Below are 25,936 nucleotides of genomic sequence, written 5' to 3' on the forward strand. Positions count from 1 at the left end.
GATGCGAGCGAAGCTATTCTGCGGTTGTGGCAACGCTGCCGAATATCCATAAGTTAAAGCCGGAGCAAGAACAATCCTTACTGAGTTTTGTTGGTGGTCATGATGTTGTGGCCCTCCTCCCCACGGGGTTCGGGAAAAGTTTGATTTTCCAGCTACGGCAGCTAGCTCCGTGGTGAAGGAGTTGGCTAAGGCGAAGGCTAGCGATTGGTTATGGCAGATCAGAGTGGCTCTGGGCAGATCCAATAGTTTTAAACTTCAACAGGGTACCTGCCTTCAAGGAAGTTAACGCTTGTTAATGGAGCGATCCCAGACCCTCTGTACAAATGAAATGTACGAGGGTCTGGTACGAGGGACCAGGCTACCCCAGACCCAACTTCCCGACCAAATATTTTTGTGGGCGGGCTAAGTTTGGCTGGCACCCAGCCAAACTTATATAACTTGAGAGCCCTGCATTGTATCGATGGGGCGATGGGATATCTAACCTTTCAAACCGCCTGAAAAATGCATTGTAGGTTTACCAGCTCGATGCAAGAAACGCCATCTACCGATCATTACATGTCACTAACAACCTTGGTCACAAGACACAGGGGTCGTGTGACCGGCTATCCGCGCTATAAGTACGGAGAACCACCTCGCGGCTCGCGCCTAGTGTTTTCCACTCCAATCTTTTGGATATCGAATGGCATTGATTTTTCTACAGGACTTATGATCATCATTTGATACCCCCCTATGGTTTATTGCTTAAATATTCTATCAGTCCCACCACAATACTAAAACAGGGAAAACAAAGCCAATGCTGTATTAGCTATAGCTATAACAGTTATAACTGGTTGGTAGCTAGCAATGGCCAGAGCCATAGGAAAAGATAGTCACGACATTCCCATAGAATTCCATTGTAATAGAAGAATGCGGAAGTAATTCGTGTCATCATGGGCCGTACAATAATTTGGTACATTTACATTTAGTAGACTGTAAGAGCGACTTACAGGGACATTCCCCCCGAGGCAAGTAGGGTGAAGTGCCTTGCCCAAGGACACAACTTCATTTTGCACGGCCGGGAATTGAACAGGCAACCTTCAGATTACTAGCCCGATTCCCTAACCGCTCAGCCACCTGACTCCCGCATGAGTCAGGTGGCTGAGCAATTTCAACGTTCAACCCCATTCATTTTCAGTGTTTCCGAAGCACGTTTGCTAGCAAGTTTATCAAATGACTGCATTTCCCACCAAAATGTAAACACATTAGTGTCTTATCAATTCAGTTAAAGTTATCAAGGCAAACATTTTGTAATGTGTAAACCTTGCCCCTTGCCCGGGGCACCAAATGTGCTAGGACCGCCACTGCCTGCTGTGACAGTACAGTCTTCTTTTTAATAGGCATTAGGCTACTGACAAACAAAACTGATATTATTATAATAGAGTATGGATATTTGATTGAATTGAACCATTCCTCATTTGGGGGTCTGTGTGTGATCCAGTTAGACCCCCAAATATGTCCCCCCAATAAAGTCCCTAATTAGTTCACCATAATTTGCCTCCCCCTCCCCCAGCAGCTAATGGTACGGTCTGTAGGAGAAGCAGCGGTTTTCCCTCATGGACATTCAGTATGTAGCCCTAGAAGGCACAAGCCCAGCCCAGACCCGGGGACTCACCGCGCTGCTGAGTTCCTATTTTTCCGAAAGGACATTCGCAATTATAAAGAGGAACCGAGTGCGACCCACGTAGAGCACTTTATTTTACGGATATTCATTTTTTTCTGGATTTCAGATGAATTTATAGCGCGTATTTATCATATTTTTCTCTGCTTTTTTGGTTTGGATTTACGAAGGGCGTGTATGTGATCTGTGTCGGGAGTTTTGTCTCCTGACTGTACTTCGATACATTGAGGAATGACATCAACTGGAAAATAACACCGAATCGTATGAATGGAGAACATGGAAATCAACGTTCTGGAGAATAATTTTGAGAAGAAACTAACACTAACGGAAAAATGTGAGTTGTCTCATTATGAAACAAACAGGCTACGCCAAAATGTAGAATGTGGGGTAACGGTTAAGGTATCTGATAACGTGTCTTCATTTCAGGCTTGTGACGGGTAAACGTGTTCCCTAATGTTGTCCCTAATGGGTTAGGGCTGTCAAAAACAAAAGGTAGTCTGTGCATGGCAAATATTGAATTTTCATGCAACACGATCTTATTCGATTTTGCGACGTTCACAACCATGACGCCATAAAACTCTAATAAAAAAATATATATAACAGTGAAATTAAACAAACAATCAAACTGTTGCTTATGACCACCAAAGCTCAAAAACAGCAATTTTTGTTGTTTTGTATTTCCACCCAGGGACCTCTAAACGTGTAGTTTGTCAACCACAGCAGTTATCCCAGAACACTGTCTCAGTTGCTGCCACAAGGTTAAATGGCCCATACCGTCAGGACCATCGACAGGATGCCCACTGTAATTGATACTAAAGGTGATTCAAAACAAACGACAAACGAACATCAGTAAGCGTTAATTCGTGAATTTGATTGAAGTGTGTCAGCATTTATATCTCACATCAAGGATGTGGAGAAGGATCTGATTTGATACTATAAACAAAAAAAAACACACTATAGAAAGGCAGTGTGTATATCCCTCCATCTTGCCTCCTGTGTTGGTTCTGCTGGTCTAGTCTGAACAGAGAATGGTTGTCCATCTTAAGCATTCCCCGAGCAGAAAGTCTGGCTGTCGTCAGTTCAGAGTAATTGTGAGTTGATGTGTCCAAATGATCTCCGCCAACAATCTATCTGTGTCTATATAATCTGCAGACAGAAATATGTATTGACAAACCACTCAGTTATGATTCAAGGATGTTTAGGTGCTTGATAATTGCCACATGGCTTCACACCTGAGAATGATGTTCAAGGTGGTAATAACTTTGCACAGTGACCTAAGTTAGTACAAGCGTGATGTAACCAGATACTGTAATTATAGAGAGAGGCAGAAACGCTAGGTAAACAGACTTGCCCTTGTCATTTTCTTTCACTGCTTGTGCAGTACCAGACTGTCTTTGCAGGTCCATCCCATATCACATGTGTTTCTTCAGGGGAGTGAGGACAACCGACCACCAGCCTAATGCACTGACACAGTCCCACATGACAGCTGTCATCCTCCATACTTCTCCAGGCTCACTCGACCAGGACTGGAGTCAAACCACAGGGGGCTTTCCTGCCTGGTCTCTGCCCCTCTTAAAGGACCAGGGCACAGAGACAGGACCAGGCTGCCTGGTCTCTGCCCCTCTTAAAGGACCAGGGCACAGAGACAGGACCAGGCTGCCTGGTCTCTGCTCCTCTTAAAGGACCAGGGCACAGAGACAGGACCAGGCTGCCTGGTCTCTGCTCCTCTTAAAGGACCAGGGCACAGAGACAGGACCAGGCTGCCTGGTCTCTGCTCCTCTTAAAGGACCAGGGCACAGAGACAGGACCAGGCTGCCTGGTCTCTGCTCCTCTTAAAGGACCAGGGCACAGAGACAGGACCAGGCTGCCTGGTCTCTGCTCCTCTTAAAGGACCCGGGCACAGAGACAGGACCAGGCTGCCTGGTCTCTGCTCCTCTTAAAGGACCCGGGCACAGAGACCAGGACCAGGTCCTCTGGTGTGATAACGGGAGGTGCGTTGGTGGTGAGAGCAAGTGAAAGATGCTGCTCACAATGGCTGACGCATCCTCTTCCCTCCTAAGACGATTAGCCTACCTTCTAACACAGACAGACGTTGTTTGAACTTGTGTGGTGTATTGCCATTGAGTTTCTTAGCAGCCATTGTAAATATGCTGTTTACGTAGCTAACGGCATGGGCTTACTTCTGGCATCAGAGGTTGAACATGTCTGAACTAGTTTTCCTCAACAGACCCCAGACGTTCTGTCAAAACTGGAGTCAGAAGTGTTCTGCTGTGGGATGGGCATGACTGTAAACACCCATATCTGCTCCTCCTGTCTCCCACTCAGTGTTTAGGGCACATATTCATCTGCTCAGATGCCCTGGAGAAAGAGAATTCGACCCTCAACTCGTTCTCTAGTCCATTTAACCCCTAATTTGCCTCTCCCTTTCTCAATCTTTAAAGGGAAGTAAAACTATAAAGCCCTTTGTTCTTTTTTCATGAATGTTTCATCACCTCTGAAAGCTGTCTCAAAATGATACTGAGCTGCAGATTCTGTAGGAGTCTGTATTTAACATATTATTTGATTCTTGCTGCTGAAATAGAGGAGAGGATTTTGTGTTCAGTTAGACAAGTCCTCAGTGTTTCTGTGGCCAGGGGGCTGTGTCTTTGTACATGTGAGAGAGAAGAGCAGAGAGGGGGGAGGGGTAAGGGTGTGGATTGGGCTGGTTACAACATGTGCCATTATTCCAGAGCCTTGTATTGGCTGTGGTACAGAGGGGACAGCAGACGAGGACTGCTGTAGTCAGTTGAGCTGGACTGGTGAGGGGAGGAGAGAGAGAGAGGTTGAGCTGGACTGGTGAAGGAGGAGAGAGAGAGCGGTTGAGCTGGACTGGTGAGGGAGGAGAGAGAGAGAGTGGGTGGAAGGCTATGCAGTATTTCTCAGGCAGACAGAACAACTCCACGTCAGCAAGCAGCCCAGATGGTATAAATCAGGGCCATGACACTGACCTCTCACACAGGAAGTGCAGGAAATGCTCCTTCCTGTCGGCTATGGAGGAGGAGGAAGCCCTAGTCTTGACATGCTGATAGCACATCCACAGTCTGCTCATGGTTCTGTCCCCAAAGCAAATTAAGATGATCATAATTGTGCTATTATTCAAATCCCGAACTCTTTAAATGTCAGAGTCATCCCATTTTAGGAGTTGTGAATTAGATGTATTTTCCCCAAAAAATTCAAACAGACTTTTCTTCAAAGTTTACACAGAGAGAACCACTGCTGTAGGCCACACAGACACACTACAGGAAGGAGAAACACAATGACATGTTTCTGTCCCGTAGTCCCCATGCGTACACACACACTTTCTGAAGGGCCACCGCCCCGGCTGTAAACCTAGGGTGTGTGATTTGGTTTATTTGTTATTGTTGAAAGACAATTAGATGTTTGTGCTCAATAATCCTGTTGTAGCAGAAAAATGGGGTCACAAGGAGACAACAACAAACAAGACAATGCCTCTCTCTTCCTCTCATGTTAGTTTAGTGCTATACTATACACATGAATGCAGAGTTATTACTTGTTACTTAACAGATAACTATTGTACTGTTCCATCTTTTGATTGAGCTGGCTGCTTTGTGTGTTGTAAAGTGCTAGTTTTATGACAGCTTGGGTTCTTGAAGAAGCTGCTCAACATGCTAACGTTGTGGAGCGTTTGTCTGGTTTGGTACAGGTTTGTTTTGAGGTCCTCTGAAACCCAGCTGTGGTCTTCTCTCTCCTCTGAGCTTCAGCTGCACTGAAGGCCAGTTCACACTGCCCCATCACACCAAAACACACCAACACACACCAGCACACACCAGTTGTTGGGTTGTGTTGGTTTGGTGTGATGTGCCTGTTGGCGTTTGTTGGGGCAGTGTGAGAATGACAGTTATATCTCCAAACGTTCTAGACCCAACAGCCAACAGGAGAATGTTTGGTGGACGTTGTTGGGGTGGTGTGAACTGGCCTAATAGTGACCTGGCCTTCTCTATATCCTTGGGGGTAACAATTGTCCTGCCATGAAAGTTTACTGTAATTAATGTTCACTGCGGTTGAATAAATGTGCTAGATTTCTTGCTTTGCATATAGTTAAAGAAGAACTTGATTTATTTGCTTAAGCAGCGACATTCAAGATCTACTTTACTGAAACTAGCTTGAAATGGTGATCATCTTTGAATGAGCTACATTAGGATGTTTACTTAATGATCATCTTGAAGACCCAGATAGTTGCAGACACTTGTTGTTAGTGATTGTGATGCTAATTGGGCTATTCCAAACCCTGGGGGAGGGATCTCCAGCTGTGCACAACCACTTCCTGTCCTGCTCTCTCTCTACCCAGGATGCATTGTGGTTGTTTTTGTTGACGTAGTCTCAGTGGGTTGAGGGTTCCTTGAGGGTTTAGGTTGGTTGAGGGGCAGTTCTATGGGCATATGTGAAGCCCTCTGTGACATGCTTGCGTGTAAAAAGGGCTATACAAGTAAATTTGATTTGATTTGATTTGAGTGGGGCCATCAACAGTTGCCGCCATTCTGGAGCTTTGATGTATGTCTGCAGAAAGACAGTGTGGAAGTGTGTGCCTGTTATCTGGACTCTCTCTCTCTCACACACACACACACACACACACAGTCGTACGTCCATGCGCACACCCCCCCACCCCCAAACACACCACCCTGGTCACAGGACTGGAGGTCTAATATTAGAGTGCTGCTGAAGGGTGAGACTGGGTCCTGACAGGACACATGGCTTCCTGTAGTCCTGCGCAGGCCAGGGGAGAGACTGGTTCTGCTTAGATATCCTGACCTGGATGTGGACCGGACTGCGAATGTGCTCTGGAAGCACAGCTGATAGGGACCCAGGATACTGACACAAAGAGAAACATGTCTCGTGAGTGAGGCGTGAAAAGGGACCACCGCAGGGATGTCGTTAAAACAAAGCGGTGAGACGTCTTTTGAGGCCAGTAAATTGATTAGCTCCCAAGTCCCTTAACAACGCCTGCCTGCTGGCTTCCCCCTGTTAGCTACATTGAGCGTCAACAGAACACAACAACAACCTTGAACGTCCATCCTCAGCCTGTGTCTCTGCTGTGTCTTGCTGCTTCCCTCTCTCTCTCCCCTGCAGCCCCACAATCTAAGGTCACCTTCTCTCCGCTCTCCCAGAAACAGCCTCACGCCGCTCAGCACCTCTGAAGGAGCGTCTGTTTGATCCCGTCACCAGCTTTCTTACGGTCGGCTGCGGTCAGCAATGGATTCATTTAGCAGATGTTTTTATCCAGAGGGGCACACAGAGGGGGCTTTGGACCCGTGTCCTCTTGATCTGCAGGTAAATCCTCTAACCACTGAGCTTTACCTCTGAGCTTTTGTCACACTCCGGGACCCCACGTCTGGAGATGAGGTCATCAGGATGAGGTCATCAGGATGAGGTCATGGGTCTGGGTGTCAGAGCCTGTCTCCAACACGCCCTCTCTGTTTACATTCTGTCTCCCAGCCTCGATGCCTGCTGTGGACCTCCTCCTGCACCCTGCCTCGAAACACCTCCACACTCCTCTCCTCCTACACCTCCACACTCCTCTCCTCCTACACCTCCACACTCCTCTCCTCCTTTCCTCTCCTCCTACACCTCCACACTCCTCTCCTCCTTTCCTCTCCTCCTACACCTCCACACTACTCTCCTCCTACACCTCCACACTCCTCTCCTCCTTTCCTCTCCTCCTACACCTCCACACTACTCTCCTCCTACACCTCCACACTCCTCTCCTCCTTTCCTCTCCTCCTACACCTCCACACTCCTCTCCTCCTTTCCTCTCCTCCTACACCTCCACACTACTCTCCTCCTACACCTCCACACTCCTCTCCTCCTTTCCTCTCCTCCTACACCTCCACACTCCTCTCCTCCTTTCCTCTCCTCCTACACCTCCACACTACTCTCCTCCTACACCTCCACACTCCTCTCCTCCTTTCCTCTCCTCCTACACCTCCACACTCCTCTCCTCCTACACCTCCACACTCCTCTCCTCCTACACCACCACACTCCTCTCCTCCTACACCTCCACACTCCTCTCCTCCTACACCTCCACACTCCTCTCCTCCTTTCCTCTCCTCCTACACCACACTCATCTCCTCCTACATCTCCACACTCCTCTCCTCCTACACCTCCACACTCCTCTCCTCCTACACCACACTCCTCTCCTCCTACACCTCCACACTCCTCTCCTCCTACACCTCCACACTCCTCTCCTCCTACACCTCCACACTCCTCTCCTCCTACACCTCCACACTCCTCTCCTCCTACACCTCCACACTCCTCTCCTCCTTTCCTCTCCTCCTACACCACACTCATCTCCTCCTACATCTCCACACTCCTCTCCTCCTACACCACACTCCTCTCCTCCTACACCTCCACACTACTCTCCTTCTACATCTCCACACTCCTCTCCTCCTACACTTTACTATCCCCCAGCATACCTTCAAAGTTTTTTTTTATTTTATTCCCATCAAACATTGTATGATGAAAACAGAGGATGGGGGAGATGTTGAATTATTAATGATACATTACTGATTCATGAGTGGTTGTATATCGGCAGTGTGGCTTGGTAACCCATTTCATGGCGGTTAAAACCCTAGGTGGACGGATTCTGTTGGGGAGACTAGCTTCTCGTCTCCCTCATCCTCCCAGTCCTCTGCTTGGCTGACCTCACGCTCACACGCAGTCCCTCCTCACCTGGGGGGGAGGGTGAGGGGGGGGGAGGGTGAGGGGGGAGGGTGAGGGGGGGGAGGGTGAGGGGGGGGAGGGTGAGGGGGGGGGAGGGTGAGGGGGGGGGGGGGGTGAGGGGGGGGGGAGGGTGAGGGGGGGGAGGGTGAGGGGGGGGGGAGGGTGAGGGGGGGGGAGGGTGAGGGGGGGGGGGAGGGTGAGGGGGGGGGAGGGTGAGGGGGGACCCTTCATACTGATGTCAAGTACTTCCTGCACTTGGATTTGTCAAGTGCTTCCATTCATGGATTGGAATACAAATGATCTGTTTACTTAGTTTTATGATGCAGACTGTTCAGGTGGCTGTAAGACCTGTAAGTCAGGTGGCTGAGCGGTTAGGGAGTCGGGCTAGTAATCTGAAGGTTACCGGTTCGATTCCTTGCCGTGCGAAATGACGTTGTGTCCTTGGGCAAGGCACTTCACCCTACTTGCCTCGGGGGAATGTCCCTGTACTTACTGTAAGTCGCTCTGGATAAGAGCGTCTGCTAAATGACTAAATGTAAGACAAGTTACTGCCTGATAAGATGTTGATGTTTACAGAGTGTGGTGAGGATGCTTCCCTTCCCACAGCTACTCACCCAGACAGTCTGACTCTCTAGAGCCTTCTCTGCACAGGTCTCTGGGTTTCTGTACAGCAAGCAGTTGCTGTTGCTCTTTTCACACACACACACACACACACACACACACACACACACACACACACACACACACACACACACACGCATGCAGACACACACACATAAACAGGACACAATGCCTAATTTCACATGCACACACACGGTAAGCTTCACATTCATGTGCACACACACACACACAAGAGAAACGCACATACCAGGGATGCCTGAGGTGGGTCTGACCCAGATCTACTGTGCTCTCACAGACGACATACCCTACACACACACACACATTTCCTGTGCCATATGCACAGCCTCCTTTGCAGGCGCCGGCCTGCTTCATATCACATAGTTGCTGTTCAGCTGCTGTCATCTCACTCTTAGTAACACTGGGATTCTCTTATTGAGCGCTGGTTCTTTAACTCTCATTAATGCTGTGGTTCTTTAACTCTCATTAATGCTGTGGTTCTTTAACTCTTATTAATGCTGTGGTTCTTTAACTCTTATTAATGCTGTGGTTCTTTAACTCTCATTAATGCTGTGGTTCTTTAACTCTCATTAATGCTGTGGTTCTTTAACTCTCATTAATGCTGTGGTTCTTTAACTCTTATTAATGCTGTGGTTCTTTAACTCTCATTAATGCTGTGGTTCTTTAACTCTTATTAATGCTGTGGTTCTTTAACTCTTATTAATGCTGTGGTTCTTTAACTCTTATTAATGCTGTGGTTGTCAGCTGAAAAGATCCCTGGATCTACAGTGATGATCCACCTTGTATTTATTTCACCTGCCTTGTTTGTAGTCAGCTATGGTTCCACCTTGGATGGAACAACCCCTCCGTGTGCTGTCAGAAGAACAGACACCTGAGACACCCCGGGCAGATGCCCGGGGTGTCTCAAGGTACCAGAGGGCTGGTGTGTAAAGGTACCAGAGGGCTGGTGTGTAAGGTACCAGAGAGCTGGGGTGTAAATGTACCAGAGGGCTGGTGTGTAAAGGTACCAGAGAGCTGGTGTGTAAAGGTACCAGAGGGCTGGTGTGTAAAGGTACCAGAGGGCTGGTGTGTAAAGGTACCAGAGGGCTGGTGTGTAAGGTACCAGAGGGCTGGTGTGTAAGGTACCAGAGGGCTGGTGTGTAAAGGTACCAGAGAGCTGGTGTGTAAAGGTACCAGAGGGCTGGTGTGTAAAGGTACCAGAGGGCTGGTGTGTAAGGTACCAGAGGGCTGGTGTGTAAAGGTACCAGAGGGCTGGTGTGTAAGGTACCAGAGGGCTGGTGTGTAAAGGTACCAGAGGGCTGGTGTGTAAAGGTACCAGAGGGCTGGTGTGTAAAGGTACCAGAGGGCTGGTGTGTAAAGGTACCAGAGGGCTGGTGTGTAAGGTACCAGAGGGCTGGTGTGTAAAGGTACCAGAGGGCTGGTGTGTAAGGTACCAGAGGGCTGGTGTGTAAAGGTACCAGAGGGCTGGTGTGTAAAGGTACCAGAGGGCTGGTGTGTAAAGGTACCAGAGGGCTGGTGTGTAAAGGTACCAGAGGGCTGGTGTGTAAGGTACCAGAGGGCTGGTGTGTAAAGGTACCAGAGGGCTGGTGTGTAAGGTACCAGAGGGCTGGTGTGTAAAGGTACCAGAGGGCTGGTGTGTAAAGGTACCAGAGGGCTGGTGTGTAAAGGTACCACAGCAAAACGTTGCTGGTCCCTTTTATGGTTCACATTCTCCGTAGGGTGCTTTGCCACTATTTATAACTTGTGTGTTTGTCAGAGTGGCACAGGAACCTGAGCTGGCTGGGGGGGGGGGGGATTGTGGGGGGGATTGTGTGGGAACAGGGGGAATCTGTGTCTGTGTGCTGATTGGCATGTTGAACAGGCACATTACTGGACGTTGTGAATATTAAATGCTATATGGACTTCTATAGTGTTACAGTAATGAGACATGCAGTCATTAGAGCTTCACCATAAAACAGGCCAAAGCTGGATCATATGTACGATTACATGTGAACAACATCCATCAGTTTTACAAAGACCATGTCCTCCAACCCTGCTGCACTGTCGTACAGTACAGCACTGCCCTCAGGTTCATAGGTCATGTCAGAACTCCAGGAGTCAGACATGACACTCTACGTCTCTCAGTGTGTCTTGGTCATGTTCCTGTTTCTCTGCAGGAACATGAGAATGGGGTCAGGGTTAGAGCTGGGGGATGCAGTGTGTGCTGATCTCTTCCTGGGCTGGAGCCACACCGCGTTGTGCTCCCTGCTCACTGCTCTGAAGGTGAAGGAGACGTCCAGATCTGCTTGTTTACAGTCTGAGCCAATGCTCCAATAATCATTCTCATCCCCCCAAAATATTTTATATGTAAAATGTACTTAAAAAATCCTAATTTATTCACTGAAACCTTTATTTCATTGATCAGCTCACACACCAGTGATGTGTTCTCTGCCTTCCTCAGGGTGGTCTGGCGGGGATGGTCAGGGGGGCAGACAGCTCATTCTGTCTGCAGATTTCTCCTTTTCTGCTTTCCTCGTATCTCCTCTCTCTCTCTCTCTCTCTCTCTCTCTCTCTCTCTCTCTCTCTCTCTCTCTCTCTCTCTCTCTCTCTCTCTCTCTCTCTCTCTCTCTCTCTCTCTCTCTCTCTCTCTCTCTCTCTCTCTCTCTCTCTCTCTCTCTCTCTCTCTCTCTCTCTCTCTCTCTCTCTCTCTCTCTTCATTGCTTGGCATGACGCGGGGTGTGGAGCACAGTTTGTCACTGTGCTCCACACCACAGTGGACATCAGATCAGGAATGAGAAGCGAAGGCTGCAGTCTTAACTTTAAGTGCTGCATAATGACACAGTGTGCTGTGCTCCCTCCCCAGGCTGGGCTGAATGCAGAGGAGGGACAGGCAGCATTAATCATCCAGACTCTAACTGTTTCGTCAGCACTTTCTGGTTCCAAAGAGGCTTTTTGAAATTGGCTCATTTAGCGAAACGACGAACCAACGCATCCACAAGCTCCCTATGTTCCCCCTCCCTCTAGCTCTGTCTGTCCCCCCTCCCTCTAGCTCTGTCTGTTCCCCCTCCCTCTAGCTCTGTCTGTTCCCCCTCCCTCTAGCTCTGTCTGTTCCCCTCCCTCTAGCTCTATCTGTTCCCCCTCTCTAGCTCTGTCTGTTCCCCCTCCCTCTAGCTCTGTCTGTTCCCCCTCCCTCTAGCTCTGTCTGTTCCCCCTCCCTCTAGCTCTGTCTGTTCCCCCTCCCTCTAGCTCTGTCTGTCCCCCCTCCCTCTAGCTCTGTCTGTTCTCCCTCCCTCTAGCTCTGTCTGTTCCCCCTCCCTCTAGCTCTGTCTGTTCCCCCTCCCTCTAGCTCTGTCTGTTCCCCTCCCTCTAGCTCTGTCTGTTCCCCCTCTCTAGCTCTGTCTGTTCCCCCCCTCTCTAGCTCTGTCTGTTCCCCCTCCCTCTAGCTCTGTCTGTTCCCCTCCCTCTAGCTCTGTCTGTTCCCCCTCTCTAGCTCTGTCTGTTCCCCTCCCTCTAGCTCTGTCTGTTCCCCCTCCCTCTAGCTCTGTCTGTTCCCCCTCCCTCTAGCTCTGTCTGTTCCCCCTCCCTCTAGCTCTGTCTGTTCCCCCTCTCTAGCTCTGTCTGTTCCCCCTCTCTAGCTCTGTCTGTTCCCCTCCCTCTAGCTCTGTCTGTTCCCCCTCCCTCTAGCTCTGTCTGTTCCCCCTCCCTCTAGCTCTGTCTGTTCCCCCTCTCTAGCTCTGTCTGTTCCCCCCCTCTCTAGCTCTGTCTGTTCCCCCCTTCTCTAGCTCTGTCTGTTCCCCCTCCCTCTAGCTCTGTCTGTTCCCCCTCCCTCTAGCTCTGTCTGTTCCCCCTCCCTCTAGCTCTGTCTGTTCCCCCTCCCTCTAGCTCTGCTGTCTGACTGCTGTTCAGACATGTCCACCTGTGAAGGTGAACCAGAGGGAGGTGCTGTCTCCTGTAACTGGGTCATCGGATGCTCCTGAATCTAACAAATGATTAAGAGGGATATGGTATTAAGGGGGGGGGGGGGAATTAAGATTGTACACGGTATAATTTATTCATTTAGTAGATGTGTTAATCCAAAGCAACGTTCAAGCTGCATATATATCGTAGAAGTGATGCGTTGGAGTTTGACTGCGTGTGCAACTTCTCATCCAGTGATTTGATCCCAGACGTGTCCCTCCCCCTGCAGGTGCGCCCCCCCCCCTGCCCCCCCCCCTCCAGAGCCCCACCCTGAGGGAACTGCAGAGTCCAGGAGACTCGGCCATCACAGAGCCCTCCACCATCACAGACCTCTCCCCCAACACAGACTCCTGCCTGCTGTCCAGCACAGAGCCCTCCACCAGGACCGACGCCCGGCCGGCCACCCCGGGCACCAGCCCGCAGCCCAGGAAAGGTAGGGCTGATTAGTGCATGGGGGATTGGGAGGTGGTAAAGATGAACTTTATGGAATAGGATTTTCCCAGATTATTCCCGACTCTAAACGAGTCAGGCTTGTAGGAGCCCTGGGATTTCCTTTGATGATGTACATGGAAAGACAGAGAGAGACAGAGAGAGACAGAGAGAGACACAGAGAGACAGAGAGAGAGAGAGAGAGACAGAGAGAGACAGAGAGAGACAGAGAGAGAGAGAGAGAGACAGAGAGAGACAGAGAGAGACACAGAGAGACAGAGAGAGACAGAGAGAGAGAGAGAGAGACAGAGAGAGTCAGAGAGAGACAGAGAGAGACAGAGAGAGACAGAGAGAGACAGAGAGAGAGACACAGAGAGACAGAGAGAGACAGAGAGAGACAGAGAGAGACAGAGAGAGACAGAGAGAGACAGAGAGAGACAGAGAGAGACAGAGAGAGACAGAGAGAGACACAGAGAGACACAGAGAGACAGAGAGAGACAGAGAGAGATGCAGTGAAGAAATGAGAGAGGAGGGGGGAAGATGGTTGCCATGGTGACCATCCCTGCTGTTCTGGTTTTCTTGGCTGGACAGAGAGAGTGAGACACACAGAGAGAGAGACAGAGAGAGACAGCGAGAGAGAGATACAGAGAGAGACACAGAGAGAGAGACACACACACACAGAGAGACAGACAGAGAGAGAGACACACACACACAGAGAGAGACAGACAGAGAGAGAGAGTTGTTCATATCGTTCATCAAGCAGTTCTCCATGAGAGGACCATGACAGGGAAAACAAGCCTCTCTCTTCTGTCCTTAGACTGAGGACTCCACACTCCTGTTTTTACAATCAACTGGCTTTTCTGTATCTTTACACAAAGTTGAATGTACAGATAATGTTCAGATAATGTTCAGATCCCACTGTCTCTCTGCTGGCTGCTTCTCCTCAGTCTCCTCCTGCAGCATCTGACCTTCAGAGGCTACCGCTTCATGATGCAAATACAAACCCCGCTGCTACCTCCAGTTTGAGACGTTTTAGAAGTGTTGGATGCAGGATGACATGTTGTGAACTGACCCTATAACACCTGCTCTCTGATCCCAGATGGGATGAACTCTGAGCAGAGACAGAAGCTGGCCAAGGAGCGGAGAGAGGAGCGCGCCAAGTATATAGGTGAGACCTGAGGGGGAACTTGAGGGGGCACCTGAGGGGGAATTTGAGGGGGCACCTGAGGGGGCACCTGAGGGGGCACCTGAGGGGGAACCTGAGGGGGAACCTGAGGGGGCAAGACCAACACATGTGCATCCTTTTGCTGTCTCACGAGGTATGAAAGGCGGATGATTACACACCAAGCTGAAGCTCATGATTACACACCAAGCTGAAGCTCATGATTACACACCAAGCTGAAGCTCATGATTACACACCAAGCTGAAGTTGTCTCTGCTGTGTTACTGTGTGTGTTTGGAGGCCCTGAGTGTGTCGTCCACACAGACCCCAGCTAGCAAGAGATGTGACTGGATGTATGATGGATGTTGACCTTGTTGTTGTCTTTCTCTCTGCTGCTTCAGAACAGCAGACCCAGCTGCAAGGTAAGACAGGCAGCATGTAGTCTAGACCAGTCATCCCCTCATAGCTCCTGCTCGTCACGTTGTCACAGCCAACATTCATTTGTCGTTGCTTCTGGTATCGTATTCTTTTCCTCCCTTTATTCAGTTTTGATGTTAGTTTGTTTTGCTGTATGCATCCCTGACACATCCCTGACACATCCCGGACACATCCCGGACACATCCCTGACACATCCCTGACATTCATGTGAAAACGTTCATTAGATTGGATTGGTTTATTCCTCATGATGTTTTATGGACGTTGATTGTGCAGAGTACTATATGGGCAGGAAAGCAAACGTTTTGAGAACTTGTGAGCGTAATCTTCAGAGGTGTTCCACTGTCCTGCCATCTCTCTGTCGCTCCATCATCTCTCATGTCCACAGATCCTCCCTCAGAACGGCTGTACAGGACCAGTCATTAGGGTTTATTACTGTCAGATTCTTGATATAACTCTGCTGATGTGTTAGAACCGCCTCCTGCCCCGGTGAGACTGGGGTCAGAAGCCAAACCTTTCCCAGCTGAGAGGCTCCATATCTCACTAAGACTCAGAGCGTAAAGAATTGCCGGTTATTTCCATGAAGCCAGCCGTGTCTTTCAGACAGATTACATTTAATTACTTCTTTCATTAGTGCTATTAAAGTGTCCTGTGCTTTAGTGGCCAGTACTGTCTCCTCCTGATAACAGCTCCTCTGTCCAGCTGTTCCCTCCAGATTAGCCTGCTGCTATGGAACTCTCTGTAGGGACCATACTGTGTTTATTTTCTCCCTGAGCTGAGATTTTGTACATTCACAAACTTATGGACAACCCTTGTCTCCCTCACTTCTCTCTCCCCTCCCTCCCTCCCTCCCTCCCTCCCCCTGCGTAGCGGCTAAGAAGGCCCAGTGGCTGGAGAAGGAGGAGAGGGCTCGCCGTCTGAGGGACAGCCAGCTGGAGGAGCGCAGGAGGAGGCTGGAGGAGCAGAGGCTGAAGACGGAGAGACGCCGGGCGCTCCTGGAGGAGAAGCAGCAGCAGAAACTAGAGAAGAACAAGGTGAGGAGTCACTCTGAGGATCGTGTTGACGACTGAAGTTCCAGGATGATCATTTCCATTTAGAATCAAAGTGTGTTTGTGTGTTTCTCCACCGTAGAAGCGCTATGAACAGGCCATCAAGAGGTCCACCAAGAAGACGTGGGCAGAGATCCGCCAGCAGAGATGGTCCTGGGCCGGGGGCTTGAACCAGACCTCCCGCAGGGAAAGTGAGTCTGGAACCACAACCACCTAGAACCACATAGAACCACTTGGTTAGAACCATCTGGAACCACATAGAACCACTCGGATAGAACCATCTAGAACCACATGGATAGACCGGGAACACTGACCTGCTAGTCAGAAGGTTGCGTTGCTAGACAAGGTGTTTACTGGACTGGAGTTTAGGGTTGTCATGTGGGAAAGTATTTTAAATCCACATTCACCTTCCCGAATAACAGTTCTATGTTTTACTTGAAATATGAATGATTCTGGAGCACTTGAACACGACAAGACTAAATCTGTATTTGATCATTCGACAGTCTCTCCAAGTCTAGTTTGGATCCCGTGGTCCGAGGAGCAGGATGGTGGTGACTGGAAACACTACTGTTTTCATTAGAGCTGGGGTGTGAACAGGGAGGTGTTGAGTGTGTCACAGAGCTGTGAGCTCCTCTCTCTCTCTCCTGAGGTCGGCACCCCAGTGAGACCTGCAGGGGTTGTGACCTTGAGCCCTCAGTCTATCACTTCATCTTGACACCAAATCATTTTTACTGCATTGAACAACGTACACATCAAAACACAATTGATTAAACCCCTCCCTCCTCCCAAGCCAGTTGCCGTGCAACAGTGTCAGTTGTCACTTTCCAGAACTTTCAGTCGAACAACCAGAGGGAAGGGCTGAAGCTCACAGTCGAGGAGAGAAAAGTTGTTTTCTTCACTGTGTTTCCGAGGCTTGACAACTGTTGGACTTTCACAAGGTCACATCCTCATCATACCCTACTGTGGGTGTGTGGAGGCTGGACCCTGCATCCTGAAAATGTTAAACTGTTAAATGAAAACAACAGTTCAGATCTCTCCTTCATTCTGAACCTGCGCATGTCTAAATGCACCAGAGCTTTCCTGGTGTCATCCTGATGTTCCGTAACAGGGCTAAGAGTTCACATCGAGCATGACGTGCGTGGCGTGAGGTGAGTGAGGTGAAATATGTGCCCTGTGTCTCCCAGCAGTCACACAGACACTACAGTGGCCCAGAGGGGCCAATCCTGTCACCTCGGCAGAGGGCGCCAACCCTCACCCCAGCCTCTGACCTCCCTGGTCCCCGCCCCGCCTCCTAGTGAACGGTTGTTGTGTGCCTTCTCTCTGGTGCAGGCCGGTGTTCAGCCTCCACAGTCAACCTGCCGAGACAGCTGGACCCTGTCATTAACAGCAGGCTGTCCAAGTCGTCCGCCACGCTGTGGAACTCCCCCAGTAGAAGTAAGGAGCCGGCGCCTGGTCCTCCAGGCCTCTCCCCCTCCTGCTGCCCCGCCAGCCCCTCCTCACACCCCCACACCTGGTGTTTGGTTTACTTTGTAGCTGTTGTTCCTGGTGGCCTGCCTGCCTGCCTGTGCTTGGTGACCAGTCATTCACACCCCTCCTCTCACCCTCCTGGTCCTGTTGCATTGTGGGGTTTGTTTTGGTTGTTCTTGGTGTTGGTTGACCCCCTCTCTGCATTTTGACCTGCCCTGCCATCTCTCTCTCATGTGTCGTTATGGTTTTACATACTGTGTGTACAGATACATGTGTTGGTTTCTGAGTTATGTCACTTCCTGTTCAGTTGTCCCCTTCACTATGATTTTGGTGAGTTGCTAACGGTAACAGCGTGTTCTCCATCTGAGCCAGCTAACAAGACTCTTCTCTGCATGGACAGATCATAATATTTAAATCTACATGTTACCCTCAGGGACATTCAGAGATATCCTGCTTGTCACAGACGCTGCAGGATATTCCTGTCATCTGTTCCTTGCGGTGTTGGATTTCTCTAACATCATCTTCACCCACATGGCAGCTTTCAGAAACTGCTAACTCAGATCCAGTTCTTCAAACGTAGCACTTCATTCCCAGCAGGTGAACTTCTGGTAGTGAACAGCAGATGAGCAGAACGAGATGTGCAGTGCAGAGTGGGGGCTCCAGATCGTATTATTTGAAACCCAGGCAGTCTGGAAGCCATCACTTGTCCTTGGGACATGTGCCCTCTAATAGCTATATCTACTTTATAGATAGAGGATTCCATCCAGCAGGTGAGCAGCCAATCAGAGCAGCCCAGGAGGTGAGGAGCCAATCAGGCATCAACACAGCCAGTGTCTTGCCGCATTGAAGGAGGAAAAAAAAAAAATCACTGTTGCTTAGCAACAGAGGGGTTCTTGGGTTATCAGCTGTGAAAAATGATCTGGCCAAAATGCAGCGAAGGTAGGTGGATACTTCTGGCTGTCTGGAGATCACGACCCAGATCACGACCCAGTCGACCCGGTCTGTGATCCACACTGTTTACTTTCAACCTGTGCATTCCACAGTAACGTAGATGGCCTCCCAGGAAAGGCATCTACAGTTGTTAAACATCACGCTTCTCATAAACTTGTGTCGTGGCTGCACCATGCGTGTGTGTGCGCTGCTGGGGGATGATGTACTGTGTTTTATAAGGTGTGTTTATGTGTGTGTCGTGAGCGAGCGAGCGAGGTGTGTGCTCAGCAGAGCGCAGGCACCAGGAGACTGAGACGTGTCAGATGTGTTCATACAGTACGCTACAGACGACTGCATTAGTGATAATGAAGTCCCTGTGATGGAGGTGAACCATGCTTGTGTGTCCAGATTGCTAGGAGCCAGCGTACAGTTTACAGGAGCTGAAGGGAGACCAGAGAGCACAAAGAGAACAGCATCTATTCAGCTCAGTTCGAGAGGAACGTCGTTTTCAGAATGTCCTGAGTTCAAATCCTCCTTGAATAGTTTGAGACATGTTCAGACAGGATGTCAGGGAGAGGTGCACTTCCTGGGGACCCCTCTGGCTGATGTAACACATGTTGTGTTCTCCATCCTGTACAGCTCATCTCAGCTCACTGTCTCAGCTCAGGGTGCATCATCTGATGATGTCGTAACAGTCCCCATCACAGGACAGCCATGTGACACTGACCTTAGTCTGTTAGTTACATAGAATGAGCCTCACTCATAGCAACCCCAGTAAACAAACAAACAAACAAACATGACTAATTGTGCAATCTGACCTGTCCTGCCTCTGCATGGCTGGAAGGGAGAGAGTGAAGTTCTGCAGTGATGTCAGTGAGTAGGAGGAACCCAGAGTTGCAGGTTTGGTGTCTGGGACTGGGTAGTGTGTGTGTGTGAGAGCTTCCTGGGTGTGACAGTGTGTCCCTGTCAGCCCGCAGCCTGCGTCTCAGCCCGTGGGAGAGCAGGATCGTGGAGCGCCTCATGACCCCCACGCTGTCCTTCCTGGCTCGCAGCCGCAGCGCCGCCACCCTGCTGAACACCAGCGACTCCAGTAAGACCCCGGACTGGCTCTCTGTCTCTCTCTCTGTATCTCTCTGTCACTCCGTCTCTCTCTCTGTATCTCTCTGTCTCTCTGTCACTCCGTCTCTCTCTCTGTATCTCTCTGTCTCTCTCTCTGTATCTCTCTGTCACTCTGTCTCTGTATCTCTCTGTCTCTCTATCACTCGCTCTGTCTCTCTGTCACTCTGTTTTTTGTCTCTGTTTCTCTCTCTTTATTATGGTTGTGTATAGCTCAGTGGTACAGTACAACCGCTTGACTGTAGATCAAGAGGTCTCCGGTTCCAATCCCCCTCTGTATGTTGGATAAAAGTGTCTGCTAGCAGAGCCCATGATGATAGTGTGACTGTGTGTCAGACTCCCAGCAGTGCTCTCGGTCTGCCTCGGCCAGCCCCCTGACCGCCTACTCCCACCAGCACCCCCGCCACGCCCCCCCCGACCGCCACGCCCCCCCCGACCGCTGGAGGGTGTCCGCCAGCACGCCCGACATCACCCAGCGCCCTCGCCGTCGCAACTCTGCTCCAGTAGGCTAACAGACCTCACGCTAGCACACACTCCTCAGACACCCCCCCCCCTCCAAACTCACACATGCACACGCACACATACATTCAAACACGCACACCAACACACACAAACTCAAATGATTCTGCTTCCTGCCTTCCTCCTCTCTCCTTCCTCAGTTTCCTGTTTGTCATGCTCTGGTGTATTTGTTCTCGTAGCTGGAGAAGAAGAACAAGGAGAAGAAAGACAAGGAGAGGGAGAATGAGAAAGAGAAGAACGCTCTCTCCAAGGAGAAGGTGCTGAAGCAGAAGCCGCCCTCCAGATCCAGGCCAGAGGCCAGGTACCCTGCACCACACTCCGCACCACACCCCTGAACCACAGCCCCAGACAAACAGTACATCAGATGATGAAAGATCAGAAGTGCAGAGTTCTAACAGCACAACTTCTTTCTCATCCTCCACAACTCTCCCCCCTTCTCTCTCTCTCTCTCACCTCTTCCTCCCTCCCTCCCTCCCCCTCTCTCTCTCTTTTTCTCTCATGTCTGGCTCAGTGTTCCTAAACCCAAGAAAAGACCCCCATCCCCTGGGGCCCCCAAAAGCAGGCCCCTGTCTCCCTGCCCCCCTGGGGCCCCAAGGACCCCCTCCACAGGCACCAAGACCCGCCCCAAGCGGGCCTCCACCCCCGCCAGGATACCGGCACAGACCGTCACCGCCGTTGCTGTGGAAACAAACAGAAAGCCACGTCAGCTCGACAGCCCCGGAGACACGAAAAGTATGTGTGTTTACCATGGTAACTGTATCCAAGCCCACATGAAGTGGAAGGGATTGGTGTATGTCCAGTCATGTTGTTTTGTTACCAAATTTAAATATCACAGACAGACAAAGCTCTGTACATGACTGGATCAATCCTTCCAGATTAAGATTGTTACTGTGATCCCAGAGTCTAGTGGTCCTGTAGTTGTAATCTCTTGCTGGTCAGAGCTGAGAGGCTGTACTGAGGCGCTGGTTAGAACAGCAGCAGAGCAGCGCTTCATGTGTCTCCCTGAAACTGAACTCTCCTGTTCCCAGCAGGCTCCAGTGCTGTTCCTGCCGTCTTGGTATCTGCCCCACCCACCCCCCAGACCCTGACTGCCCCAGTCACAGTTAGCCCCTCCTCCAAAGAGCCGGCTGCCTCGACTGCCCCAGCTAGCCCCGTTACCCCTGTGGTTACAGCAGTTCCAGTTGCACTACCTGCCCCTTCCCCTCCACCTGCCCCTTCCCCTCCACCTGCCCCTTCCCCTCCACCTGCCCCTTCCCAGCCCTCCAAGACTCCTTCCCTTGCCCCTGCCCAGCCCTCCAAGACCCCTGCCCCTGCCCAGCCCTCCAAGACCCCTGCCCCTGCCCAGCCCTCCAAGACCCCTGCCCCTGCCCAGCCCTCCAAGACCCCTTCCCCTACACCTGCACTTGCCTCCAGGCCCTCTGCCCCTGCACCTGCCCAGCCCTCCAGGCCCTCTGCCCCTGCACCTGCCCAGCCCTCCAGGCCCTCTGCCCCTGCACCTGCCCAGCCCTCCAGGCCCTCTGCTGGCACCAACGACCCAGAGGAGGCGGCCCGTGTGCTGGCAGAGAAGCGTCGTGTTGCCCGGGAGCAGAGAGAGAGAGAGGAGCAGGAACGCCAGGATCAGGAGTTGAAGAACAGGTCAGCTGCAGCCCCCCACACTGTTAACACTGGGCACCACACACATAGGGGGATTTGAACCTGGGACCTCTCGGTCTGCAGTACAATACTATAACCACAGAGCGACACATATGTTTGGCCTGCAAATCAAGAGTTTGCAGGTTCAGAACCCCCCCGGTACATTTGTTTGGAAAGTGTCCACTACATAAACCCAGTGTTGATTGTTTGTTGTAAACATGTTAGCAGACGCATTCTGACCTCCTCTGGGTGTGAGAGCGAGCGAGAGAGCGGGGGTGACAGTGTGTGTGCTCCGTGTGCAGGGCCCTGCGCGAGGAGGGCAAGGCTCGCGAGGCGGAGGAGAGGAGGCGCAGGGAGGAGGAGGCGCGGGTGATGGGGGAGGAGCAGAGAGCCAGGGACCAGGCCCAGCGGCTGCAGGAGGAGAGGGAGGCACAGGACAGAGCTCAGCAGGAGCAGGAGGAGAACGACAGGCTGCAGAAACAGGTGAGGGAGCATCACCTGGCAACACCTGTCCCAACCAGGAAGTGATGACAGACAGTCAAGAGATGAGAGATACCAGTCAAGACCAATAACTATAATCCAGACCATGTGCTACCCCTGTGTGGTGAGATTGAGAACTGACCGTGCTGCACTGAGGCGTTGACTCATACAGTGGGACTATGATTCCCTCACTTACCTGTCTTCACTATCTTCTACGTGGTTAAAATGTTAATAACTGCTCAGTGTTTTGAAGCACTAAAGACCGTGTTTCTCTGTCTCCAGAGAGAGGAGGCTGAGGGGAAGGCTCGCGAGGAGGGGGAACGGCAGCGTCTGGAGAGAGAGAAGCACTTCCAGAGAGAAGAACAGGAACGCCTTGAGAGGAAGAAGGTGAGGAGAGGGAGAGGGAGAGGGAGAGGACAGAGGGAGGAGAGGGAGAAGGAGAGAAAAGAACATCCACATTTTTCTTGTTTGTTCATAAAATAATCTTGTTAATACTTCATTCGTTGAAAGCACCTCAGTCCGTAACTGCCCTCCTTCCTCACCTACAGCGCCTGGATGAGATCATGAAGAGGACTCGCAAGAGCGACGCAGGAGAAAAGGCAAGATACCTTTTGATCCATGGAGAACCATCTCCATTTTGTACTGTTGAATAACAATATGTTGTTCTTTTTCTTTCAGAAGGACACAAAGTTGTCATCTCAGCTCAATGGAAAGGACAACAGTTCAGACACAGAGATCAATCAAGGTACAGTAATAAACTTCATTGCCTGAACACTAGACTACTGTAGTTTTGTCTTAATGGATTATAAAGAAAAGGAAATGGAATCATCTTCTCACCTGTGATCTGTTCCAGCACCAGGAAGCCAGCAGAGACCTTCAGAGTTATTGGATAGCAGTCCGGCAGACATAAACCAGTCACAAGGAGGGTCTGGCCCTGTGCTGAATGGTGTTCAACCTATCAAACAACAGAACGGCCTGTCATCCAATGGAGAAGCAGCTGACTTTGAGGAGATCATTCAGCTGTCCAATCACAGCGAGAAGAGCACGTTGGGGTCAGGTGACCAGCAGAGTGACCCAATCCTGGCTCTGGAGGAAGAGGAGCCCTTCCTGAGGAAGACCAGCCCCATGAAGCCTCAGCATGTTGCAGGTAACCGTGCCCACAGCCCCACATTAGAGAATAAACCCATGATAGTGTTCATATCATGTGTTTGTGGTAGACTAGCCTGACTGACTTTGTAGGTTTAAGGTAACCTAAAAATACATGTTGTTGGTGTTGAAAAACATGTATATGATTACACATTTGAAGTTTATCTTCTCAAATGTTTATGCTCAATAAAACAATACTGATCATGCCCTTGTTCTTTCTCTCTCCCCTTTTCTTTTTTTCTTTTGTTTGTGTGGCCACAGAGGTCCTGTGAGTGCCCAGGCTGCAGGACCCTGCCCAGGCTGCAGGACGACCCTGGTGGAGCCTGACCCTAACCCTGGTGGAGCCTGACCCTAACCCTGGTGGAGCCTGACCCTAACCCTGGTGGAGCCTGACCCTAACCCTGGTGGAGCCTGACCCTAACCCTGGTGGAGCCTGACCCTAACCCTGGTGGAGCCTGACCCTAACCGTGACTAGAGAGCTGCAGTCGCTCAGGAGGAGGACGTGTGCCAAACAAACACAGAAACATCCACACGACTCAAGGCCGCGAGGAGGGGGGGAAACTCATTACAAAATGAACAAAAAATGTGCAAACAAATGTAAACATTTTCATTCTTCTTCACTGCCTCTTACAGTCCAAGATTTGTTCAAATGTCACATGCAGATTTTGGTGCACCTTAAATGACTGACAATATAATGAATTTTAGAGAATACAAGACCTGAAAATACACAGTATTAGATCATGGTTGTTATTATCATTATTGTTGACGTTATAATATTACTATTGTTATCTTAAATTGAACAAAGTGTGTGTGTTGGTTCTTTTTGTCTTGAATCATTGAGCTTATTTAATGTGTGGAACATTATAAGGATGGGCCACAAATACTGTATGTAAATGTGTATGATCTTGGCTCTGTGGATTAAAGCTTTATGAAAGAGATGTCTGCTTTTCTGTCAGTCAAGCAGGATTTTACCGTTTGAGGAAACGGTCCTCGTTAGTTGCCTCTTGCATGATTTGACTAGCTGAAAAACTGAAACCTCTTAATTTCATTAATAAAAGAAGAACTTAGTGTTCATTTGTATCATTCTGACTTAATCTTGAAGTTATTTTCTTTTAAATATGTTGGCAGATACAGTTGGTTGTTTTTACGTGTGCTCGAACAAAGTCAAGAACAAGTTATTTTCCTGTCGTACCTTTAAGCACCAGAGTCATTTAGTTGAAAGGTGATGTGATTCCCCACCCAAGGATACCTGTTATTTGGTTTTCTTATATTATTCTTGATGTGTCAAACAGATTGCCAACTCCTCATTCAAGTATAAAAAAATGCAGTAGCTAAGACGATAACAGCTTCGGTCACTGACAGGGGAGCAAAATGTTGATGCTCTCTCAGTGATTGCAGTGTACTCACCATGGTGACACCGCCACACTGAACCAGAAGCGAGAACACCAACACCTGCTAGCCGGGAGAGGAGCTTGTATTTGTTTTACTGTTGCTATGGGTACCATGCCAGAGAGCCTTGACTAATCCTAGTCTGACCCTTCAAAGTTACACAACCTATAACTGTCCACAGTTCTGTTGAAGTTTCACTTAGTGATGAATGACTCGTCATCCTTCCCTCTTTTGCCTACAGCAGTTTAGATTTTATCCTCGTTCCTGGAAGGTCACTGTATTTGCATGAGGATGTATTTTGCCTAACTGAGTTTGATATGAAAACATGCAGTCAGTTCACACCTTCTAATACCTGTGCATCCCAGCCTGGTCCAGGGGCCAGGGTGTACTTGATCTCCATCATGATCTAATGAACAAAACATTAACAGTAAACACACATAATTAATCATTCACTTTTGAAGCTTTCTTTGGTACTAATCTTATTATGTACTTATGATCATCCTCTTTGTGACTGTTCCGTACAGCCTGCTCCAGCAAGACCCTGTGTTTTTTCACCAACCACAAAACAGCTATAAAACCAGGAAGCATTTTATAAAACCAGGAAACGTGATATCGCAGTTCAATGTGTTTCCTGCTCTCTCACACTTTCAGCTAAGTCTTGAGGTAAAATCTTTCATTAGTTTCAACTTAATGCATCATTTCTGTAACAATTTGAATCCTACATGAATCTGCTGTAGTAGTTTGACTTTATAATGTCTTAACATGTTTTTCAAAGACAGTTTGAGCAGATTGAAAGTAGGAATGTATGCAACTGTCTTTGTAAATTCAACACAGGAGGAAATAGCCTGTCAGATTGTTGTACATACAGTAGTTCTCAGGGACATGCTGAAGGTAAGATGTAGATATTTGGTTCATGCAGATACCTTAACTGAGAAAAAAATCATGATTCCTTCATTTAGCAGACCCTTTTATCCTAAAGCGACTTCCAAGAGAGAGCTTTACAAAAGTGCATAGGTCACTGATCATAACAACGAGATAGCCCCAAAACATTACAGGTAGCCAAAACATGAAGCATACATTGTGAAAAGCAAATAAGTGCCAATGCGAAGAAACATAAGAGCATTTAGTTAAACAAGTTACAATTAAACAACAACATGAATCTCAAAAAGTGCAAGAGTGTACCTGTAGAAAAGCAAGCAACAATAATATAATTACAAAGTACAAGAACTTAAA

General features: G+C 49.5%; 1 protein-coding gene across 8 annotated transcripts; it reads left to right on the forward strand.

The window, feature by feature from the left end:
• The first annotated feature begins 1,604 nt into the window (after positions 1-1,604).
• map7d1b (MAP7 domain containing 1b) lies at positions 1,605-24,403 on the forward strand. Of its 8 annotated transcripts, XM_062486936.1 has the most exons (20): positions 1,606-1,991; positions 13,179-13,382; positions 14,478-14,546; positions 14,942-14,962; positions 15,846-16,009; positions 16,107-16,215; positions 17,354-17,458; positions 19,392-19,511; positions 19,874-20,040; positions 20,236-20,357; positions 20,568-20,788; positions 21,085-21,246; positions 21,283-21,403; positions 21,464-21,691; positions 21,991-22,171; positions 22,451-22,555; positions 22,717-22,767; positions 22,847-22,913; positions 23,022-23,315; positions 23,576-24,403. In XM_062486936.1, the coding sequence occupies exons 1-20, from the start codon at positions 1,925-1,927 to the stop codon at positions 23,584-23,586; spliced, it is 2,589 nt and encodes an 862-aa protein (XP_062342920.1). In that variant the 5' UTR covers positions 1,606-1,924; the 3' UTR covers positions 23,587-24,403. The 8 variants fall into 8 exon arrangements, with proteins under 8 accessions (XP_062342915.1, XP_062342921.1, XP_062342920.1 ...); XM_062486931.1 differs by having other exon boundaries at positions 1,605-1,991; positions 21,085-21,403; XM_062486932.1 differs by having other exon boundaries at positions 21,088-21,403.
• The last annotated feature ends 1,533 nt before the right edge of the window (positions 24,404-25,936 follow it).

This window comes from Osmerus eperlanus, chromosome 20 (assembly GCF_963692335.1).
Source record: "Osmerus eperlanus chromosome 20, fOsmEpe2.1, whole genome shotgun sequence".
Taxonomy (NCBI): Eukaryota; Metazoa; Chordata; class Actinopteri; order Osmeriformes; family Osmeridae; genus Osmerus; species Osmerus eperlanus.

Excerpts from the sequence above, each read along its gene's own strand:
- map7d1b (XM_062486931.1), top strand. The coding sequence starts at position 1,925 with ATGGAGAACATGGAAATCAACGTTCTGGAGAATAATTTTGAGAAGAAA. Across the intron at positions 1,992-13,178 it reads ACTAACACTAACGGAAAAAT|GTGCGCCCCCCCCCCTGCCC; the intron begins GTGAGTTGTCTC and ends CTCCCCCTGCAG. Across the intron at positions 22,172-22,450 it reads ACGACAGGCTGCAGAAACAG|AGAGAGGAGGCTGAGGGGAA; the intron begins GTGAGGGAGCAT and ends CTCTGTCTCCAG.